The sequence below is a fragment of the Henckelia pumila genome, chromosome 4 (assembly GCF_033568475.1).
Source record: "Henckelia pumila isolate YLH828 chromosome 4, ASM3356847v2, whole genome shotgun sequence".
Classification (NCBI taxonomy): Eukaryota; Viridiplantae; Streptophyta; class Magnoliopsida; order Lamiales; family Gesneriaceae; genus Henckelia; species Henckelia pumila.
In genome coordinates, this window is record NC_133123.1 from 195441104 (window position 1) to 195460798 (window position 19695).

Here is a 19695-nt window from a genome sequence, read left to right on the forward strand (position 1 = left end):
CTCCACACTCCCCTGTTTCCATCCAAAGGGACTTTCACCAAAGTCATTCCACATTGCACTGGGAAAGAAAGTTGCAAATTACCATAGAATAGATGTTTTGCCCACTCACTAAAGCCACCCGAGAGTTCTTGATGAGCTCACATTTACTAGCAAGAATTTCCAGCCTGCCATGGAATAGATGCGGTTCGGGGCATGGCCCCGATTCACCAAAAACTCAAAACTCAAAGATCTAGGAACTAACCAGATTCAGAATTATATGAGCTATGGACTGAGGAAATTTACATAATTTTACAGAAACCAAATTCAATAAAATGGGATATAATTTCCAGTTTACAATATGCTTTGCTCCAGAAAGTGAAAACAAGCAGAAGAAAATGGCAGTCAATAAACAAAACCAGAGGTATTCATCCCCTTTCTTCTCAAACAATACACTATGAGAAACAGTAAACACACAATAACATACTACAAATTAAAGAACCGAAGCAAGAAAATCCTACTAAATTAGCAGTATTCCCTTCTAACACTGCCAAGCCTTATACTTTAAGACAGACAAAAAAGTTAGTAAACGGACCAAGAAAATGGTCAATGGTATTGCCAATACTAATACTAAAGCGTCACCACCTTCTTCGACCTTAACTGAGAGGTAAAGCGAAAAAAAATAACCCCCATTTGCTCCATCTGTTACCAAGAAGAATGAGCTCCAAACCCTTTTCAGTGGGTTTCCGTCGACAAAGTGTGTAAAGATTCATATTTGTGGCTTGTTAGAAACCTATGAATGATTAACCACTATAGTGCAGACTAATGGAGGAACGACTTCCATTAATATTACTCGAGAAGTTGAACCTAACTCATTGCTTCTACTGTGTTAGTGAGACTCGAAACTGCCTACGAACCAGTATGAACATTTTCCACAAATTGGACTTCTAATAGGTCAGATTTCCAATTTCCAGACTATGTTATCCACACTGCTATCTCGAGCATTCTCCAGGGCAGCAACTTTAGCTCGGTGAGCTGCGAGGTTGATAGATGCCTTGCCCCTTTCTTCTTGAGGCAGTTCACAAGCTTCGCTAATAGAACCTGATCTCAAATCAGCTGGTGGAATGAAACAGTCTACTGACAACCCAGGGACGTTAAACGCGACCTCTTCAATTGTCCAAGCTTCTTCCATCCTTGTTTTTGTGTGGCTCATTGCCATCTCTCCAAAACGGAAAAGGGTAACAACAGAACGGCCAGAATGAGCTATCATGATCCCTTCAACAGGTCGATAATCATCTAGGAATGAATTAATGGTTGTCTCCCAGTATACAACATCGCCACCATTAGATTGGATTCGTGTGAGATGTGAATCTTCCATGTGAACAAGAAGCCCAGTCTTTTGGCTGAAGTAGCCAAATAGGACATGCCTTATGATTTCCGCCGGCCCTTCGCTTCTTGCCCTCAATGTGAGAGGATCAGCAGAAAGCTTTAGGATGAAGCAGTCTTCCCCGTTGATGTTCTTTTCCCCAGTGCAAATGGAATCTGCAAACATACTCGCTGTAGTTCCTGGATCAAGTCCCTGGATAGTCGAACGAGAAAACCCACAAAAAATCAGAGGGCTTTAACCACATAAAATAAAAACCCATTGAAGCAGTGCAATATAAGAAAGCCTGCTCCCATTTCAACCTGAAGTGCGCGGCGCAAGGGCCGAACCGGACCCTTGGCTGTGTGTGCACCGAGCCATGGCGTATGCCTCCACACCAGCTTCCCGTTACAGCCGGCGTGAACTTTACTTCCCCCAACAGCAAGCTCCACATACCACATGTCTGGATTCATCTGCCACAGGACAAAACCACCAGACTCGGCAGCTCTTGCAGCATTTCTGTTCTTCACTACCTTTGTAGCAGTTTCAAATTCTGAAGCTACCATCTTCAGCTTTCCCATGGCATACGCATTCTTGATGGAGTTCTGCACTTTTTGCCCTCCAGATGCAGCAGTGTACTGTTGTAAAATGTACTGAGCAGATGAAGTTTCCTACAAATTGAAAAGGCACCGATAAGACAAAGAATTACGCACTTATCCTTAAAATACAAGATAAAGATGAAGCCAGAAACCGGTTCATTGAGTATAAGAAAATGACACAAAAGGGTATCCCAAATTTTCTATGCTTACCGAGTCAAGGTTTTGGCTCCATTAATAAAACACTCACCATCAAAAATCCACATCTTAATTTTGAACAGAGATCAGAAAATCTAGTCAAATTTTCACCAAATCCCAACTTTAAATCAGTTCTTCTTCGACCAAACAAAGGAAAGAACCTAGAAAGATGCACACACTGCCCTCTTAGGCTAGCCTTTATGCATGTATGCAGAATATATTTTCACTCGTTTTCTAATCTGATATCCACCAAAATCAAATTCTAAAAACAAAATGCATACATTTGAGGACCCGAGAATCGAGCAAAGACAAAATAACAACAAACTCATACTAGTCAGTGTGTTATCTGACTGTATGTATAGATGAACAGTACATACAATGGGGGTGTCCTTAATACTGAGATGAGGAAAAGGGTCACTGGTGCTAACGTGCACCGGGGCTAGTGGTGCCCCCATCACTCCAAGCAGAAGCCTTAGATCGGACCTTTTGCTCCCATACCCATTCTCATTCACGGCCATTGACGGGTTCCGAATCAGCTGCCCTCGGACCCATTTCCCGAGACCCGACCCGACCCTCTTCGACTCCCCGATTTCCCCTTCCTCCTGAAGCGGGCCCTCCATCAATGGAGTCAGCGTCTCTCCGACCGGCCTCAAGCTACCCGATCTCGCAATCCACGGCTCGGAGTTACTCGTACTCACCTTCTTCCTCCGGAGAAAACCCGAAATCGGCGAAGCGCTCCGGGCAGGGCTCATGGAGCGAGACCTCGAGGGAGACAACCCGCGAACGACCTCCTCCTTCAACGCCGAGAAAAACCCTTGTTTCCTCTCCATTGTAGAACCCAATACCGCAACCAAAACTCGCTCACGACTTCTCACGCGTTATACACCCTCTCGAAACCTAAACAAGGAAACGTGGATTACATGATAAACCCACCATTTGCACGAGAATATTTCCGTTAAAAAAACGAGAAAATGTCGCAGCTACAGAAGGACAAAAGAGCGAGTATATTTTTCAGTTAGAGAAAATGGGGAGGCGATGAAAATGGGGACGAAGTGGCGGTGCTTAGTGAGAGCAGCAGCTTAACAGTGTGAAAGCGACTGATGAGGATAGAGAATGAGAGAGGCTGCTGCTTTGTGATAGTGGGGGAGACTGACACTCACGCGCGAGCTCAAAAAGCTACATGCTAACGTGCCCAATTCCATTCTATTCTTTATCCATCACGCACCACTCCAACATTTTTATCTACAATTTATTATTATCTTAGTTTAGAATTTACTAGGTAGAACGAAGAAAAATAGATTATAAGAAATATTAATTGTGTCATATATACATATAAAATTTTATAGCATACAGAGATGGTTTTAACAAGATATTATGTCACTGATTGTTCTTGATTGAGCTTTTGTTGAAAGGTATATAGTTGACAGTAATTATATAAGTAGTAATGTGATTTTGTATCATTTACTAATCAGAAATTTTAAAAATATAATTAATTATCGGATCATCTAATAGTTAAAAATTTGAAGCATAAAATTAACTTTATAACATATAACCATATAACAAGAAATACTGCGAAAATTTAACTGAAAAACTGAAAATGAATTATACGACCCAATCGAATCAAATAAATGTAAAAATTAAGCTTAAATTAAACCAACGGTAATCTCCGCTCTCAGGCTTTTATCACCGACAAATCACCGATCCAACTCTTGAAAAACTTGCAAATTGTCCCATCGAATGGAGCATCTATGATAAAAGCAGGGATGTGAGTGACACTTGCCCAATACGTAACGTATAATATACAAGTCTATATGCGATGCGTGAAACATGATGTAGTGACCCAACTCATATCACTTACTAACTAGAAACTTAAGTATGTAATTAACTTAAACAGGTAAACATAAACAGATATTGTGAAAACTTTAAATAAATACCAATCTGAAAGAATACAAATGGAGGATAACTGGAAACCCCGATAACGAATAAAATACAACCCAATCGAATTAGTACAATTACCGAATATAAACTTAATCTGAAAGTTTTGGCAGCCTCTACTCTCAAGCCTTGGTTACCAACTACGCACAAGTTCAACTTCTGTACAACCTGCAACTGTCCCGTCGAATAGAGTATCCATGAAAAACAACACAGACTTGTATGACATTCGCTCAGTACATAAGGTACGAGTATACAAAAAATATGATGCATGCAAATGACTGGGTAACCGGTCAACTATCAAGTTCTGCTCAGTCTAGACGACAATGAGTGTGTGGTATCATCTTGGGCTAACTCTGCTCGATAAACTCTCACAATCGTCATGATCACCGTAGCGTTAGTCCCCATCATCATGGTGTCCCCCGGTTTCCGACCATATAACAACGGTGTAGGGTTGAGTGACCCTACTCCAAAAAATATCTGGAAGGATATACAACTCGACATGAATATACACATGCAACATAATATAATAAAATAGTAAAATATGTATCAAGACACATAAATGCAACATATAAGCATTCATACTGTATGGTAATCTTAGTCGGTACTTACGTATCTTTACTACTAGTATGAGTCATCACTTCTTAGTCCATCACTACAAGTCAAGTGAATATCCTATCACTAATACTAATTTAAAAATATTAACTAAGCTAATAGATGCTCCCTAATACTACTAGAGTTCTCGGATTATACCTACTCCGTCGTCATCCCGATGATGTCGAATGCCCCAACCCTGGCACAACTTTGCTACAACTCCCGTAGTACCTCGCTATCGTCCGTCCCTCGAATAAAAGTCTAGAAACACTCAAAATATACATTGGACTAATTGGAACACCTAAAACATGCACTGATTGTGAGAAATCCGCGGGCTATTTATAGGTGAAGTTCGGAAGTCTGAACTCGCACGCTTTCCACATTTCTAACTGTTACTGATCGAAAGCTCCGATTGGCTCTTCGGAAGCTCCGATCTTCTTTGGAAGTTCCGATCCCTTACTTCGAAAGCTCCTATCTTTCATGCAGTACATGTGTCAACAACACTTTGGCAAAGTAGAACACCAGCAGTTCAGAGGGTCCGATGCCACCTTCAGATCGTCCAAACTCGCCACTTGTCAATCTCCTTTTGAAAATACATTGATCATATAGCTACTACAGTTCAGAAGCTCCAAATTGAGTTCGGACGGTCCGAACCAACACCCTGCTTCCAAACCACTTTTGGTGGATCCGAACTACTCGGGTCTTCGAATTTCCCGAGCCATTTTCAAACATCCTGGAGTCGTTTTTCCACTTGGTTTTAACATAAAAAAATCCCTTAATCATGATTTACCATCTTAAACATGTTTAAATCACTTAAAATATAATTTGGTTACTACACATGAATGCTCTCGTAATCAAATATCAAACTTTAGAATATCATGCTCAGATTGAAGGTGCCACAGTATGCGCACATTGTCCCCAAGGATCCAGTTGGTGTCATACATACCAACTCAGATATTTGACTGGCACTGTCTTGGGTAACTTCATATGCTGTTTCGTTGATCCATTGGATGTCACACGGTACTCGATCGTACAAGAAAAGTAAAACTGAGCGACTATACCCAACTTGTTATCTCCAAATGATAACAAACTCAACTTGGTATGAAAATGTCGCATACATAATGTGATAAGATATACATGCATCATATGATATATAAAAACACAACATATAATAATACAACACATAAACATGCATACTTTTTGATATCTTGTCAATACTTACATACCTCAACTCACTGGTCTAGAAGTACAATAGCCTAAAGTTCAGGCTTACAATTCAAGTAAATATCCTATCACTATAATTTATCTAAAAGTATTAACTAGTTCAACGACTACTCCAAATAACTACTAAGGTCCTAGTCTATATAAGTACCCATTGTTATTCTTTTGATATCGAGAGCCCACAACTTTAGCACACTAGCTACGAGCCCAGTAGCCTTCTGCTAGTGCCCGATCCTCAAAAATATGGTTAGAAACACTTAAATTTACGCTATAAATGAATCACACACATACAAAACATACATTATTATGTGAAATCCGATGACCTATTTATAGGAAACGATCGGACGATCTGATCCTAGTTCATAAGATCCGAACTCCTACATGCATTGGCATGTCAACAACGTCTTGGCACCTAAGTAGACAACTATGTTCGAAAGGTCCGAACTCACTTTTGGAATATCCAATCTCCCACGTATCCGTACACTTTTGACACCTCATTGATATGACTGATCATTCACCCTTCAAACAGTCTGATCTATGTTCGATATTTCCGATCTCATGTTTGGTGCTTTCGAACTCAATTTCCTCAGTTTTGAATTGTTTAATAAGTTCATTCTCTTAAGTATTGACCTCGTAAATTTGTTTTTATCATTTTAATAACGTAATACAGTATGGTTCACTACAATATAATTAAAATCCTTTGAAATCGTATATAACAACTCAAAAGTCATTTTGAAGGATAGAGCGCTTGTCACATTACCAAAATATATAGCTGGTAGTAATGGTAATATTTTAAAACAGACAGCATTTCAAGGGTCATGGTTCGATCGCTCTACTCAGCAAGAACAATTATTGCACCCCAAAAATCTAGCTCACTCTCAATAATTTCACACTTTGAAATCAATGAGAATCGAACCCATGACATTGGCTCTGATACTAATTATAGGACCGAGCTCTTGCTGCTTTACAAAAAAAATTATAGCTAATGATAATAGTGCATCTCAAATTTTTTAAACCACAAAACATTCATATCGTCATGATTCGATCGCTCTACCAAATAAGGACAAACAATCAATTATTGCACCAAACACATTGTATTTATAGCTCTCCAAGCAGGGGAAATTATCCATCTCCCATGATTGATCTTATTGTACATGATAATCAAACATGTCATTTTGGTTATAATATAATAGCAATACTATATTTTGTTGGACAATTAGTTATAAAATGTTTTAATAAAAATGTTTTTCAAAAAACAAATTGTAAAATTTTTAATAAATTGTTTTTAAATAAATGTGCATTTGAACAACTATCTATTATAAATATATTTTTACAATTAGAAAGTAATATGTCTTGATTTTTATCATTGATTTCAATTTTAAAAACGTCAAAAAACACAACTCATTTGTTCTTAAAAAACTATGCTCGGAGAATACTTTTTAAAAAATATGTTTCAAAAATATTTTACAAAAATCTTGTACAATCACATACTTTGAATTTTTTTCCACTTATGAAATGCTAAAATTATTTTTAAAATATTTATTCAAACGAAACCCTAATATACAATTCACATATTGATTATTTTACCAAAAGTTTTATATATTACCAATCGTAATATCATAGTCGTATAGTAACTAAAAAAACCGTAGTGCTTTATATTTTAAATTGTCATTTTTGTTAAACTTTACATTTATGGGGCCGGTCTATGCTGGCAGACGGGTACAACCCTGTCTGTCAGTATCAATGGACCCGATCACTTTTGCAGATTAAATAAATTAATCTTCAAGAGATCGGGTTCGTTGGATTCCCATCCGAGCACTATCCGGAGGATGGGATAGCATAAACAAAATCCATTTATGTAACCTGAACAAACAATTTCCACTTACTTTATTTGTTAATACCTTTCATTCTTGTTTTTTATTTGATTTGATTTAACAATATTGGGATCAGGTGTATGTGTAAACTGGGTGAATATACATTTTTAAAAGTTTTTTTTTGAAAATAATGACCGGTCGAGTGGACGTTACTCTACCAAATTTCTCTACTTATGAAGTTACTTGAACAACTTAAAAGTGCGAAAACAGTTCAAGAACCTTCAATGAAATTTGTATACTCAAATCAAGACTAGATCAACAAGACAATGTAAAGTAAATAATAGAAAGAACACAAGAGATATGGAAGTTCGAAGGTTAAATCCTTCTACGTATCTCATTCTTCCACACGGAAGGAATGCACTAGAAGACTTTGGCTATTACAACGTGTTCAATACACCAACTCTAATATTAGGACTTATCCAATTCCTAACTCGGAATCCTAGTACACAACAAGATAAGATTACAACTCCTATCAAGCTTTCACAACTACAACTTTGTTTAAATCTACAGATTCAAACTATCAAACTCATTTTCTCGATCTTTTTGTCTTGAGCGATCGAGGAATTTGAAGAACTCTCGTTTGATTTTAGAATACCTGATGACTTTTTGGTAAGCGAGGATTGATGTGAGCAAGATAGACAACACGATTTCGAGTGCTCATAGAAGATTGATTGTTACAGTAGATGCGAGAGATTCAAGTTTGAAAAGATAAGGCTTCTGTATCATTCTTCTCTCGTCAATAAATCTCTATTTATAGTGTCCTTTGCATGGAGAGACATAACATTCATCTGAAGATCGTTAATGCAAAGTTACTATTGATGTTGTTCTTTGTTGATGTGTACTATGCTTCAATAAATGAGAAATTTGGATCTTTCCAAATCAAGAAGGCTATGGTCGCAAACATCCTCTGGTCACAAACTCAATAATGGGTATTTCGAAAAAAAAATCGGATTTTCTTGATTCCTTGTTGGTTGTGCATGTATTGACAAAGTACTTTTTTTATAAAACAACAGTCAACTTTGATAATGTTGTATCTTGGATCAAAAGACTTCCCTAAAGACCATTGTGATATATATGTATATATTCTTGTAAGAGTAAACGGTTGAGGAGTTGTCTGGACCAGGTGAGTAGATCTTGTTATAGTGGCCGGTTGAGTGGCTTCTTGTGGCCAGACGAGTAGTATTTAGGACAAACAATCGAAAACTTGCTTTGCATGAAAAGACAACAAGATCTACAAAAATTATTTATTATTTGTTATCACCAAAATTTAGGGATTCAACAAACACATTACTTAATCTATAAATTACAAAATTATATTAAAGGCTTTAAAATAAGTAAAACGTTTAAAATACACCTAATTAAATTGTAAACAACTAAATATATTTTCATGGGTAAAAATGCCATAAAAGTTTTTAATAATGTATAATTATTTATATATGAATAATATATTAATTAAAATTTTGAATTAAAATTTAAATATATATATATAATAAAAATATTAAATAAATAGTTACTAAATAAATTTAATTGTAGTTACGAGTGTTTGTCGCTTTACCAAAAACTATGGTAAGGGTGCAACTCAAATCTTTTAAACCGCATAGCAGTCCAAGCGTCATGGTTCGATCGTTCTAACTCAAATTTTTTAAGATGCACATCAGCCCATGGTTCGATCGCCTATGTAGTAACCCAGTCTCATTTAACAAGATTAAGTGATTTAAACATGTTAGAAAATGAAATATAATTTTAAAAGTGGCAAAAACTGTTAAAATATTCAATATTTGGTGAAAATAAATGGAAAATAAGCTCCGAAACGTCCGAAAATGGTAGGGAGTGTCAGGGGTCCCAAACGAGTTCAAAAGCATCCAAAACAGTTCGGAAGGAGCGAACAGTTTGGATCATCCGAACCTAGTTCGGACCATCCGAACTCAACAGGAACCAGGTGTCAAAGTGGCTAGGACAAGTGGCAGTTCGGATCATTCGATCACAGTTCGGACCCTCCGAACTCCCCTGCAGATTGAGATGTCAAAATGCTCTCTACACATGGGATTCGTGTGCAGATCAGATTGTCCGAACCCAGATCAGATCGTCCGATCCCTAGCTTATAAATATGCGTCCAATCTTCATTTTCAGATGCAAATTGAAGGGAATTTCGAAACCTTAGTCTATATTTGAGTGTTTTGGGTTATATCCTCGAGGGCCAGACACTAGCAGGGTGCTACGGGGTTTGTAGCAGAGATGTGCTTGGGTCAGGGCCTTTGACCTCAACGGGTTGACGACGAACACATGTATAAGTCTAGACTCAGATTAGCTTTTTGGAGTAACTATTAGTCTAGTTAATGCTTTTAGATCAGTAATAGTGACTTGGTAAATATTGGATTATAAGCTTGGAACCTAGAGTGGTGATCATAGTACTGTCTTTATAGACGTACGTAAGTACAGACTGAGATAGTCAACTGAATATACATGTTTATGTATTGCATCATTATGTGTTGCATATTTTTTTGTCATGAGATGCATGATATACTGTTCATGATTTGTATGCGGTATTTGAATACCATGTTGAGCTTGTTATCTTTTTGAGATAGCCATTTTTCTAGGGTCTCTCAGCCCTAGGGTTGTTTTTATTGTACGATCGGGTACCATGTGACACCCAATGGACCGACGGGGCAGCGTGTGCGGTTTACCCAGGACGATGATAGTCCAAGATCGAGTTTATTATGTGTGACACCAAATAAATCTTCGGAGCAGCTTGCACATACTGGAGGAGCCTATGTTCTGAGCATGATTTTCCAGATATGATCCCAGTTTATCCAGAGCATTCATTGTAACGTCCCAAAATTTTTTTTCGAATTAATTGGCAATTAAAATAATTATTGAGTTGGAAAAATAATTATTACTGCCAAATGAGTTATAGAGTGTATTTACAAAATACACGTGACAATTAGTCAATGAGTTTGACTATTTCTGAATATCTGATAATATTGGCATTTTGAGATAATTATTGAGATAATGGAAATAAAAATAATTATTTATGCCAGATAATTTAATTTAGAAGAATATTTGACCGAGTTGACTTGTAAAAGTCTTTGTTGACTGGTCATGGTCTAAGTGAGACTCAATAATTAATTTAAGAAATTATAAGTCTAATTGACTGGTCAAATTCAATAATTTCAGAAAATGGTGTTTATAGAGGTTGGGTGTGTGTACGGGAAAAATATTAAAATGGAGACTAATTTTACCAGTTGGATACCAGATAAATTAGTCCTGATCCAAAAAATATTGATTTTCTATAGATCGCAAAACACACCGAAACACACTCAAGAAAGCACAGATCAAAGATTTTCTGTCGATTTTTTTCCCCCAATATTTCGAGTTTACTGTAGCAGCCCTCACGTTTGCCATTTCCGGCCATTCACCGGTGCTCCGATTGAAGATCCGAATAGTCTCTTTGTAGACAACATCAAGACGAGTCTATTGGTACCAAGAAATAGAAAATCCAACGGTTGGATCGCCGGAAAATCGGCGATTAACAGACGAATTTTGCGAAGGTACTATTCATCATCTTCTTCGCCGAGATTTTCACAATTTTAGCTCGTTTTTGTTGGTTCTAAAGCTAGTAATCGATTCTTTGAGTTGTGGGGAGAATTTTCTTAGCTCATGGGAGAATTTTGGTGCAAAAACGACGTAGATCAAAGCCCGGAAAGTTTATCGCCGCCGCGTAGTTTTTCTCCGATCGCCGACGCGTCGGACCTCCTTTCAGGGCGTGGCTTAGATGGTTGGAATCTTATCTTCGAGCTCTACATATCTGGAAAATTTCATAATTTTTGGAGAAGTTTTGCATCGCCGCCGCCGGACCGCCGCGTCGCCGCCGTCTTCTTCAATTTACCGGCGACCTCTGGAGAGTTAATCATTTTTTATCGTCTCGACGTGATAGATCCAAATATCCAAGTTTCGAGTCGTGATTCGAAATCGTTAAGCGGTGAGAGCGCAATAAAGTTCGATAATTTTTGGTCAAAGTTTGACCAGAGTTGACTAGGATTGACTTTTGACCATCATATGATTTTTCGCAGATCGGAAGCCCGTTGAGGATAATTAGAGGCAGAAATGAGCAGATTAGGGATTTGATCTTCCAGAATTGGATAATTATGAGATTTTCGAGTCCCGATATGCGCAACCGCAACTGTATGGGTTTTTTGTGCGTTTTAAACGCAAAGGCATGTTATACCCTTCCTTGCTCACACCGTTTAGATCAGTATATTCACTGTTTGGTTATTAAATTGTGTTGTTGCATTTGTATGTGGATATAATAGCACAAATTTTAACTCATGCATTATTCACGTTTTTATGTATTGTGGATGATTTTTCTGTCATGGCTAGGTCTTAGTTGTTGTTCAATGGTTGATGGTTGGATTAGGTCCCTTTGGGTGTTGGTTTAAGATGTCTTGAACTAGTGTTGGCTAGGTGAACAGTTGGATGGTTGTAAGGGTGGTCTATCTAGCGGGCAGCTCAGGCAGGGCTCGGACGAGTGGGTTGTCCGGGTCAGGTAAAGTGTATTAGGGTCATATGTTATGGTTTGGTTCCAAATTATTTTATTTTGGGCCGGGTAATTTATTTAAGAGTCTAAGTGTTTAGTTTATTCATTAGGTCAATCTTGTTATTGGGCCTAATATGTTCATTGGGCTTAATTTAGTTATTGAGTGTAAAATGTTTATTGAGTTTAATTTATTTATTGGGCTTAGTTGTTTATTTGGGATAAAGTGTTATTTGGACTTGAATGAATCGATTTAGTTATTGAGTCAAGCTTATTGGGCTTAAGATATTTATTGGAGGTTTAATTTAATAATTGAGATAAATTTGTTAATGAGCCTAAGTTGTTTAATTATTTGGTTGGACTAAGTACTATTGTGCCAATCTAAGTATGATTGGGTCATTTTAAGTGTGATTGAGCTAGTCTAAGTATTTTTGGGCCAGTATAAATGTTAATGAGCCAGTCTAAGTTTATGGGCTTTGGTTAAGGGGCATCAACTCGAACTAGCCAGTGGCAAACAAAATAGTTCGTAAATATATATTTAATTGATGTACATGTATATTTTCATATAAGTATGATTTTTATTATGAAAAATAAATTAAATATATATTTACGGGCAAAATTTTAAGAAAATGATATTTATAAGTTCATGATTCATGCATATATTTTATGATGAGATAACGGGCATGTAAAGAAAATATTTTTGGGAAGTTGAAGTGATTTGTGACAAACACGGGACTGGAGGTCGGGATACCGGGCCCGATGACCTTTCCACTTACGATTATGAGCCTATGGATCCCCAAAGGTTGGGTGAAGTGGCATATGGCGTTAGGGGTTATACCCCACATGCCGCCACCACGTACGATGAATTTAGATTGATCAATCGAATTAGGTTACACTTCACTGATGTGACCCACAGAAAATGATTTTTATGTTTATGACATGCCAATGATTATGTTATGTATTATGTTACGTATTATGTTATGATATAGATTACGACGCAGTTTATGCATACGATTTTACGATCATGCATGCATTAGAATCCTCAGGTTATTTTTATATACGTTATGTGCTTGCATGTGGTTTTATTTAGTAGTACTCGTCATTAAAGGTAGAGCATGCTGAGCCTTTAGGCTCACTAGATCTAAATGGTGTGCAGGTGAGATTTATGTTATTCAGGAGGTTGTGGTCCCGACTGGTGGTGAAGACCTCTGTGCATTCGTGGCAAGCTAGCACACCCGTGACCTTCGCGCTTTTATGTTTCAATGATTATGAGATTGTATCAAACTATTTTCCGCATCTTACGTTATTGAATATTTACGCATGGATTTATAATGTGTTTGAGTATTTAAGTTTTGACATGAAATATCTTTTTATTATGTATTAAATTTTATAAAAATCTATTTTTAAGTATAGATGCATATATGTATGGGTATATATGTAATATAAAAAAAAATTCCTTCGAGTTTGGTTCGTTTCATTCATATTTCATGTTGCATGCATACACTTGTATATTCAATATTTGTGTATTGGGCGTTAGCGCTCACGTCTCTGCTTTTATCTCGGACACTCCATTCGGCGGAATAGGTTTGCAGGTGGACCAGGAGCGAGATCACTGGTTGGTTGGTGACCAGGGCTTGGTAGCAGGGGCAAGGGTCACCAGAGGTTTTTAGATTAAAATTTTATTCAGTATTTATTGTTTTTCGATATGTCTGTATAATAATTTTGGATTTTTTTCTCTCGGATTGTTTAAACTATTTAGTTTCTGCTGGTTACTTTGATTATGTTTAATTAAGATAAATTCATGCATAAGTTTCTGATTAGTAGGTGATCACGAAGTAGGCCACTACAATCTAACTCAAATATTTTAAACAGCACAACGGCCTATGGTTCGATCGCTTTAACTCAAATATTTTAAACCGCACATCATCCCAAACTTCATAGTTCGATCGCTCTACCCAACATGAAAAATTATTGTACATTAGCAATCCGATCTCTTCAAATAATTGCTCTATTTGCAATCGATGGAAATCGAACACATGACCTTGGACCAATTGTAGGACCGAGCGCTTGACGCTCTACCAAAAGCTATAGCTGGTGGTAAGGATGCAGCTCAAATATTTTAAACCGCACTGCAGCACAAGTGTGAGGACGCGATGCTAATTACTCTGTTATTTGGCTAGATTTGTTAATAATTATTTTAAAGTGCTAAATTAGAATAATTAAGCCAAATAATAAATTGTGTGTTAAAAATATGTATTAGTAAATATCGGAATATAGACGATATAAAAAGTACATATTTAATTTTTATGGCACACAGAAGTTGGAATAAAATTGACCGGGTCAAGTCTGGACTCAATTAAATAAATAGACACACACATATGCATACAAGATAATATTATTCCTTTCCTCTCTACTCCTCCACCATTCACGCCTCGTTTCTGTTTCCTTTTCCCATTTCCATTTTCGTTGATTTGACCGGCGATATCTTCGCCATCGGTCACCCGATTTCAAATCCAAAAATAGTTCCGGAATCCTCGCGACGAGATCTTCGTTTTGGTACCGATTTCCCCAATTTTTGAGCTCGTTTTTTGGAACCCATTTTGGGCATCTAGCGCCGTTCGCCGCCCCTATTGCCGCCGATCGCCGCCGGAGTCTAGAGGAGGGTTGTTTCGGGTGTTTGGACCTATAGTTTGAAGCCTTGAGGTATAATTTGGAACTAGGGTTTTAATTTGAGTATTTTGGTTCAATCGAGTTCCTATATTTGATATAAGTTTAATTCTTAGTTGTACCTGTTATATTTGAGCCGAATTAAGGTATTGGTTATTTTTTGGAATTTATTTAAGCATTAATTCGAAAATTTCAGATTTATTAATTGGAAATTGTCGAGTTTTAGTGGTTAATAAATTATGTTTGGATGATTAGAAGTATTAGAAAGTGTAAATTAGAATTTTAGGAATTTTGTGGAATTTCTGAAAAATTCAGAATAGTATGAATTAGGTTTTTGAAAATTCTAAGGTTGTAGAAATTGGTTATTCGATCATATTATGCCTTAGGATTGTCATATGCTAGCCTTGGAAATTATTTTGGAATTTTAGGCTAAACTGTTGAATTTTTGGAATTTTATAAAAGTTAATTTCGGAAATAAATATTTGCCACAGGTTAGTCTTCAGAAAGTCCTTAAGAATTGTGGTAAATTTAAGTGTTCAGTGAGGTACGCTCAAAACGGTATTTTACGATGTTTATGAAGTCATGTAATTGTATTAAGTGCTTATTAATTGCTATTATGTGCCTTGGATGACTACATGTGCATTCATGCATAAATTGAGATTATGTGCTGAGTTGAGTAATTATCCCTAGTTTTTATTTTTAAATAAATAATATATTTTCTTTTTAAATAAATTAAAAAGGGATATTCTTCAACTAGTCACATTAATCGAATGACATAGCATGTTGAACCTTGACTCCTTTGACGGTTATTTTGTTGGACTCTTGAGATGTATGTTGAGTCATCAGAGGGACGAGTGTGATAGGTTTAGCCACATTCCCAGATGACAGCTCGGGACGAGCGGCCTTGCAAACCGCATTCCTAGAGCTACGTGCATGGACGAGCGGCGATTTCATGCTGCATTCCTAGCACGGGTGGCCACTGTTGTTGACGTTATTCGTTGATCACCACCCAACCTCTCTGTCTTCAGGAGAACTACCTGCATCTGCCCCATTGAATGGGGTATCCAGACAACAGAAAAATAACCAGAAGTGAGCCGAACATGCTCAGTACGAGAGTATTAGTATACACTATTATATGTGCATGTATGCAAGTGAACTGGGTACCAAGACACTCAGGTCAAGAAACTAGTTCATATACCATGCCCAGGGTATATAGCACACTGCGCCGTTGCCTCAGGTGGTGGCTCATGTACCCATTGGATAATGGTGACCTGATACTATTACACGTGTCCAATCATAACGGTGACCTGACACAAGACGTATGTATCCAACCATCCACAACTCGTAGGGTGAGCACCCTACTACAGGATATCTCAAGGATATGAGCATGTATGCAACATACAGACATGTCATGTTGTATCATATATATGATGCAATCACATAATACATGCAAACACATAATACATGCATACTCAATCTGGATATCTCGAATAATACTTCAGTACCTTACTAAGGCAGATCCTAAAAGCCCCTTCAAGGTCCAAGCCTACCATGCAACACTACAATACATAAATACCATGTATTATATAACATGCCAAACATCATTTAACATGCTCTAAAAGCCTTAATTAAACTAAATCATAGTCCCTATTTACTATAGGTAATCAAAGTCATACCTTCGTCCGTTGTCAGCCGCTGATGTCGCATGCCCCAAAGTCTGGGCATAGCCTAGCTAGCTCCACCGCCTGGCCACTACTACGAAAATTGTCTGTTATACAAAAACTACTAACTACTCCAACTATTAAAATAAGAGTACCCAAAATCTCTTAAAATCGAGCTAACATGGGCCAAGGAGAGGTTACATTTCATGTTGAAAAATGAGGCCTCGGACCCCTATTTATAGACGTCGATCGGAAGCTCTGATCGCTTGATTGGAAGTTCTGATCGATGAATGCATGCAATGTGTCCAACGGCTACGATCGGAAGCTCCGATTTGCACTTCAGAGGTTCCGATCTCCTGCATGCAGCTACATGTACAAGCTCTAATGCCACGTATAGGGTGATGCAGATTGGAAGTTCCGATCTCTTGATCGGACGTTCTGATCGCTCCCAATGCTTCCTAATTGTCGCTGGTTCTGATCGGATGGGAGGTTCCGATCCCAGTTTGGACCTTCCGAACGTCTCGAGCCCAATTAATCTCATTAAGCATTTTTCGAGTGTTTGAACCCAATTTCTTGGTCCTTTAGATTATATTAAAATCTCTTAATCATGTTTTATTAAATCTGAACATGATTAGCAACTTAATCTTGTAAAATGGAATCAAGTTACTACATTCTCCCCCTACTTAAGATATTTCGTACTCGAATAATCTTAAGTATTGTTACGAACTTGAATAAGAACAACTGGTTCCTTATTCTCCCATATCATTTTACAAGATCTTTCAAACAAATCCAGTAAGCATTATGGTCTTTCCACACATGTCAAATATGTATCCACTTTTTCTTTGGATAGTTGTTTAAACTCATCTGTCACATACCATATTAACAGTGATACATAGAACACATTGTGGATACTATCCCATATAACTGCAATACTTGCTTGAAATCATATTTCACATGTCCAATATATCAATTAGACCAATAAATTCCAGAGATATCTTTCCTGGTTACACAGCTATAGCAACACTCTGAGAATTAACTCTTGGTTTCTCAATATACTTATTTCCCACAATCTCTTTTCCGATCATTGAAATGCCATATCCTTTGATTGCACAATTGTCAAATGGTGTCTTACCATTACTGCTATGATAACTACCGAATACAACCCAATCATTGAAACCATATTTCGCCAAGTTGGTCAAAACCCAAAATAAAAATATTATATCCAAACTGATCATCAGTTTCCATATGATCGACTAAACTCTTATTGAGAGTAATCCTAAAGACATGCTAAGAACACCCCCAGAATCTGGAAACAAATTCTAACTTTCTACTTCTGGAAATACTTACAGATAAGCCATGAAGATTCACGGTCTCTGGAATGTGTAATCAATCACTACTGCCGAAAGTGAAAACTCAATTACACAAAAGCTTTATATTGACTTGGTGAATCAGTACATTATAACCCTGGTAGTATCATAATACCTCGAGAATATCAGCAAATGGGTCACAAAGTCCATCGTGATAACATCCATTTCCGCTCAAGAATTGATAACTTATGATACAAACTTCCTGGTTTGTCGATGTACAGTCGGTCTAAATCTGTTAACACACCCTATTATAAGGAAGCATACTGATACACGAAACGCTATGTTCCTTTCTACCAGAACCGAGTACGTAAGTTCTCGTACCTCAACAAGATTCTTCTACCAAATAGAGAAAATGACTAAGACCTTGTCATATTACTAACACATAAGACAACGACGTTGCCCAAAATTCCAGAGTTTCTGTACTCTTTATATTCTCACTGAATCCCGACTACTGATTTTGAATATCATAAATCACAAGCAAGGTCATTCGATAAATACAAAATTCTTAACTTTGCTTGTATTTACTCTATTCCCAATTAACTGATGATCTAGCGCATCCAATAGAAAACCTGGAGAATTTAGTGACAGCAATCCTGCCAGGCCATATATATATATATATATATATATATACATCTCGGTTGTTGTCTTTCCCTATGTATAAAACACTTGATGGAATTTTGCTAGATTCCATGATTAGTCATATGGTCATAAGATATCTCAACTGATATCACTGATTTTTTATCATCACTGTTTGCACGAAGCACAAGAAACTTGATTATTTTCTCGTAGTGTCATCCCACTGCTTCAAAACACTTGTCAACATCACTGGAATTCTTTTTAAATTTGATACTCAAATCCTGAGTAAATTCTCTAAAGATTGGACTGTCACTTGTATCATTATATCTCAAAACTAGAGCTATCTCTTAATCATGATACTAGACCTTAAATACTTGATGACGTCAGTCTATCCATGCAGATGTAGTTATCAGAATAAATGATCCTGACAACCCTATCACATCTCGAAACACGTACTTGTTCCGCAACATATGATATTCCTCTTGGAAAAAATTACATCTATCTCTGACTGCATCAAATGATAATGACAAATAGTCACTAGGCACTAATCTTGCACCAGTTTAACTAATTATTTTCAAAGCAGACATGAACATCGAAGTGTTCAACTTTCACTATCCAAGTGAATTCTTATAATTTCGAATCCATGTTGTAACTTAGCAGGCTAATGACATCCGTCAAACACTAACTAGATCAATAATCTGATAGATCTCAAACTCTTCTGGTGTAAAATGTTTTTAGTCAGGAAACACTTATCCCAACACAGTTCTATCCACCAATAAGATAAAGTATCTTTCACAAGGATATCAAACTGACACTAATTTATACTTTAGCGTAATTGTTGCAATGATCTCTAGACTGGGTAAATTTCATAATCCTCTGAAGTACAAAAGACTTCCAGAGCAACATTGAAAATGCACTCCACCATATCTAGTCCTGATCACAGTTCACGTCTCCCAGTATAAGTCATCTCGGTGTCCTGATGAAAACTTGTCTTTACTTGACAATCCAAAATCATATTCCAGTTCTTACAGGGAAAACTTATCTAAGTAAATCCATCACTTAGAATACCAATTTATCATGATGATCATATCCCTGATCATTAATTACATTTATGATAGAATCAGATAATACTGGTCAAA

At 37.1% G+C, this 19695-nt stretch overlaps 1 protein-coding gene across 1 annotated transcript; it reads right to left on the reverse strand.

Annotated features, from left to right (window-relative positions):
- Window positions 1-385: 385 nt before the first annotated feature.
- Window positions 386-3475, reverse strand: LOC140864106 (uncharacterized). The gene is made up of 3 exons (XM_073268038.1): window positions 2511-3475; window positions 1663-2010; window positions 386-1555 (listed from the first exon to the last, which is right to left on the reverse strand). Exons 1-3 carry the CDS (start codon window positions 2961-2963, stop codon window positions 932-934), a joined length of 1425 nt encoding a protein of 474 aa, XP_073124139.1. The 5' UTR covers window positions 2964-3475; the 3' UTR covers window positions 386-931.
- Window positions 3476-19695: the final 16220 nt, after the last annotated feature.

What these genes read in the sequence shown, in the direction of transcription:
- LOC140864106 (XM_073268038.1), bottom strand. Translation starts at nt 2,963, where the DNA reads ATGGAGAGGAAACAAGGGTTTTTCTCGGCGTTGAAGGAGGAGGTCGTT. An exon ending in GTATTAAGGACACCCCCATT is followed by an intron (nt 2,011 to 2,510) that starts GTATGTACTGTT and finishes TTCAATTTGTAG; the next exon opens with GAAACTTCATCTGCTCAGTA. An exon ending in CCTTGCGCCGCGCACTTCAG is followed by an intron (nt 1,556 to 1,662) that starts GTTGAAATGGGA and finishes TCGACTATCCAG; the next exon opens with GGACTTGATCCAGGAACTAC.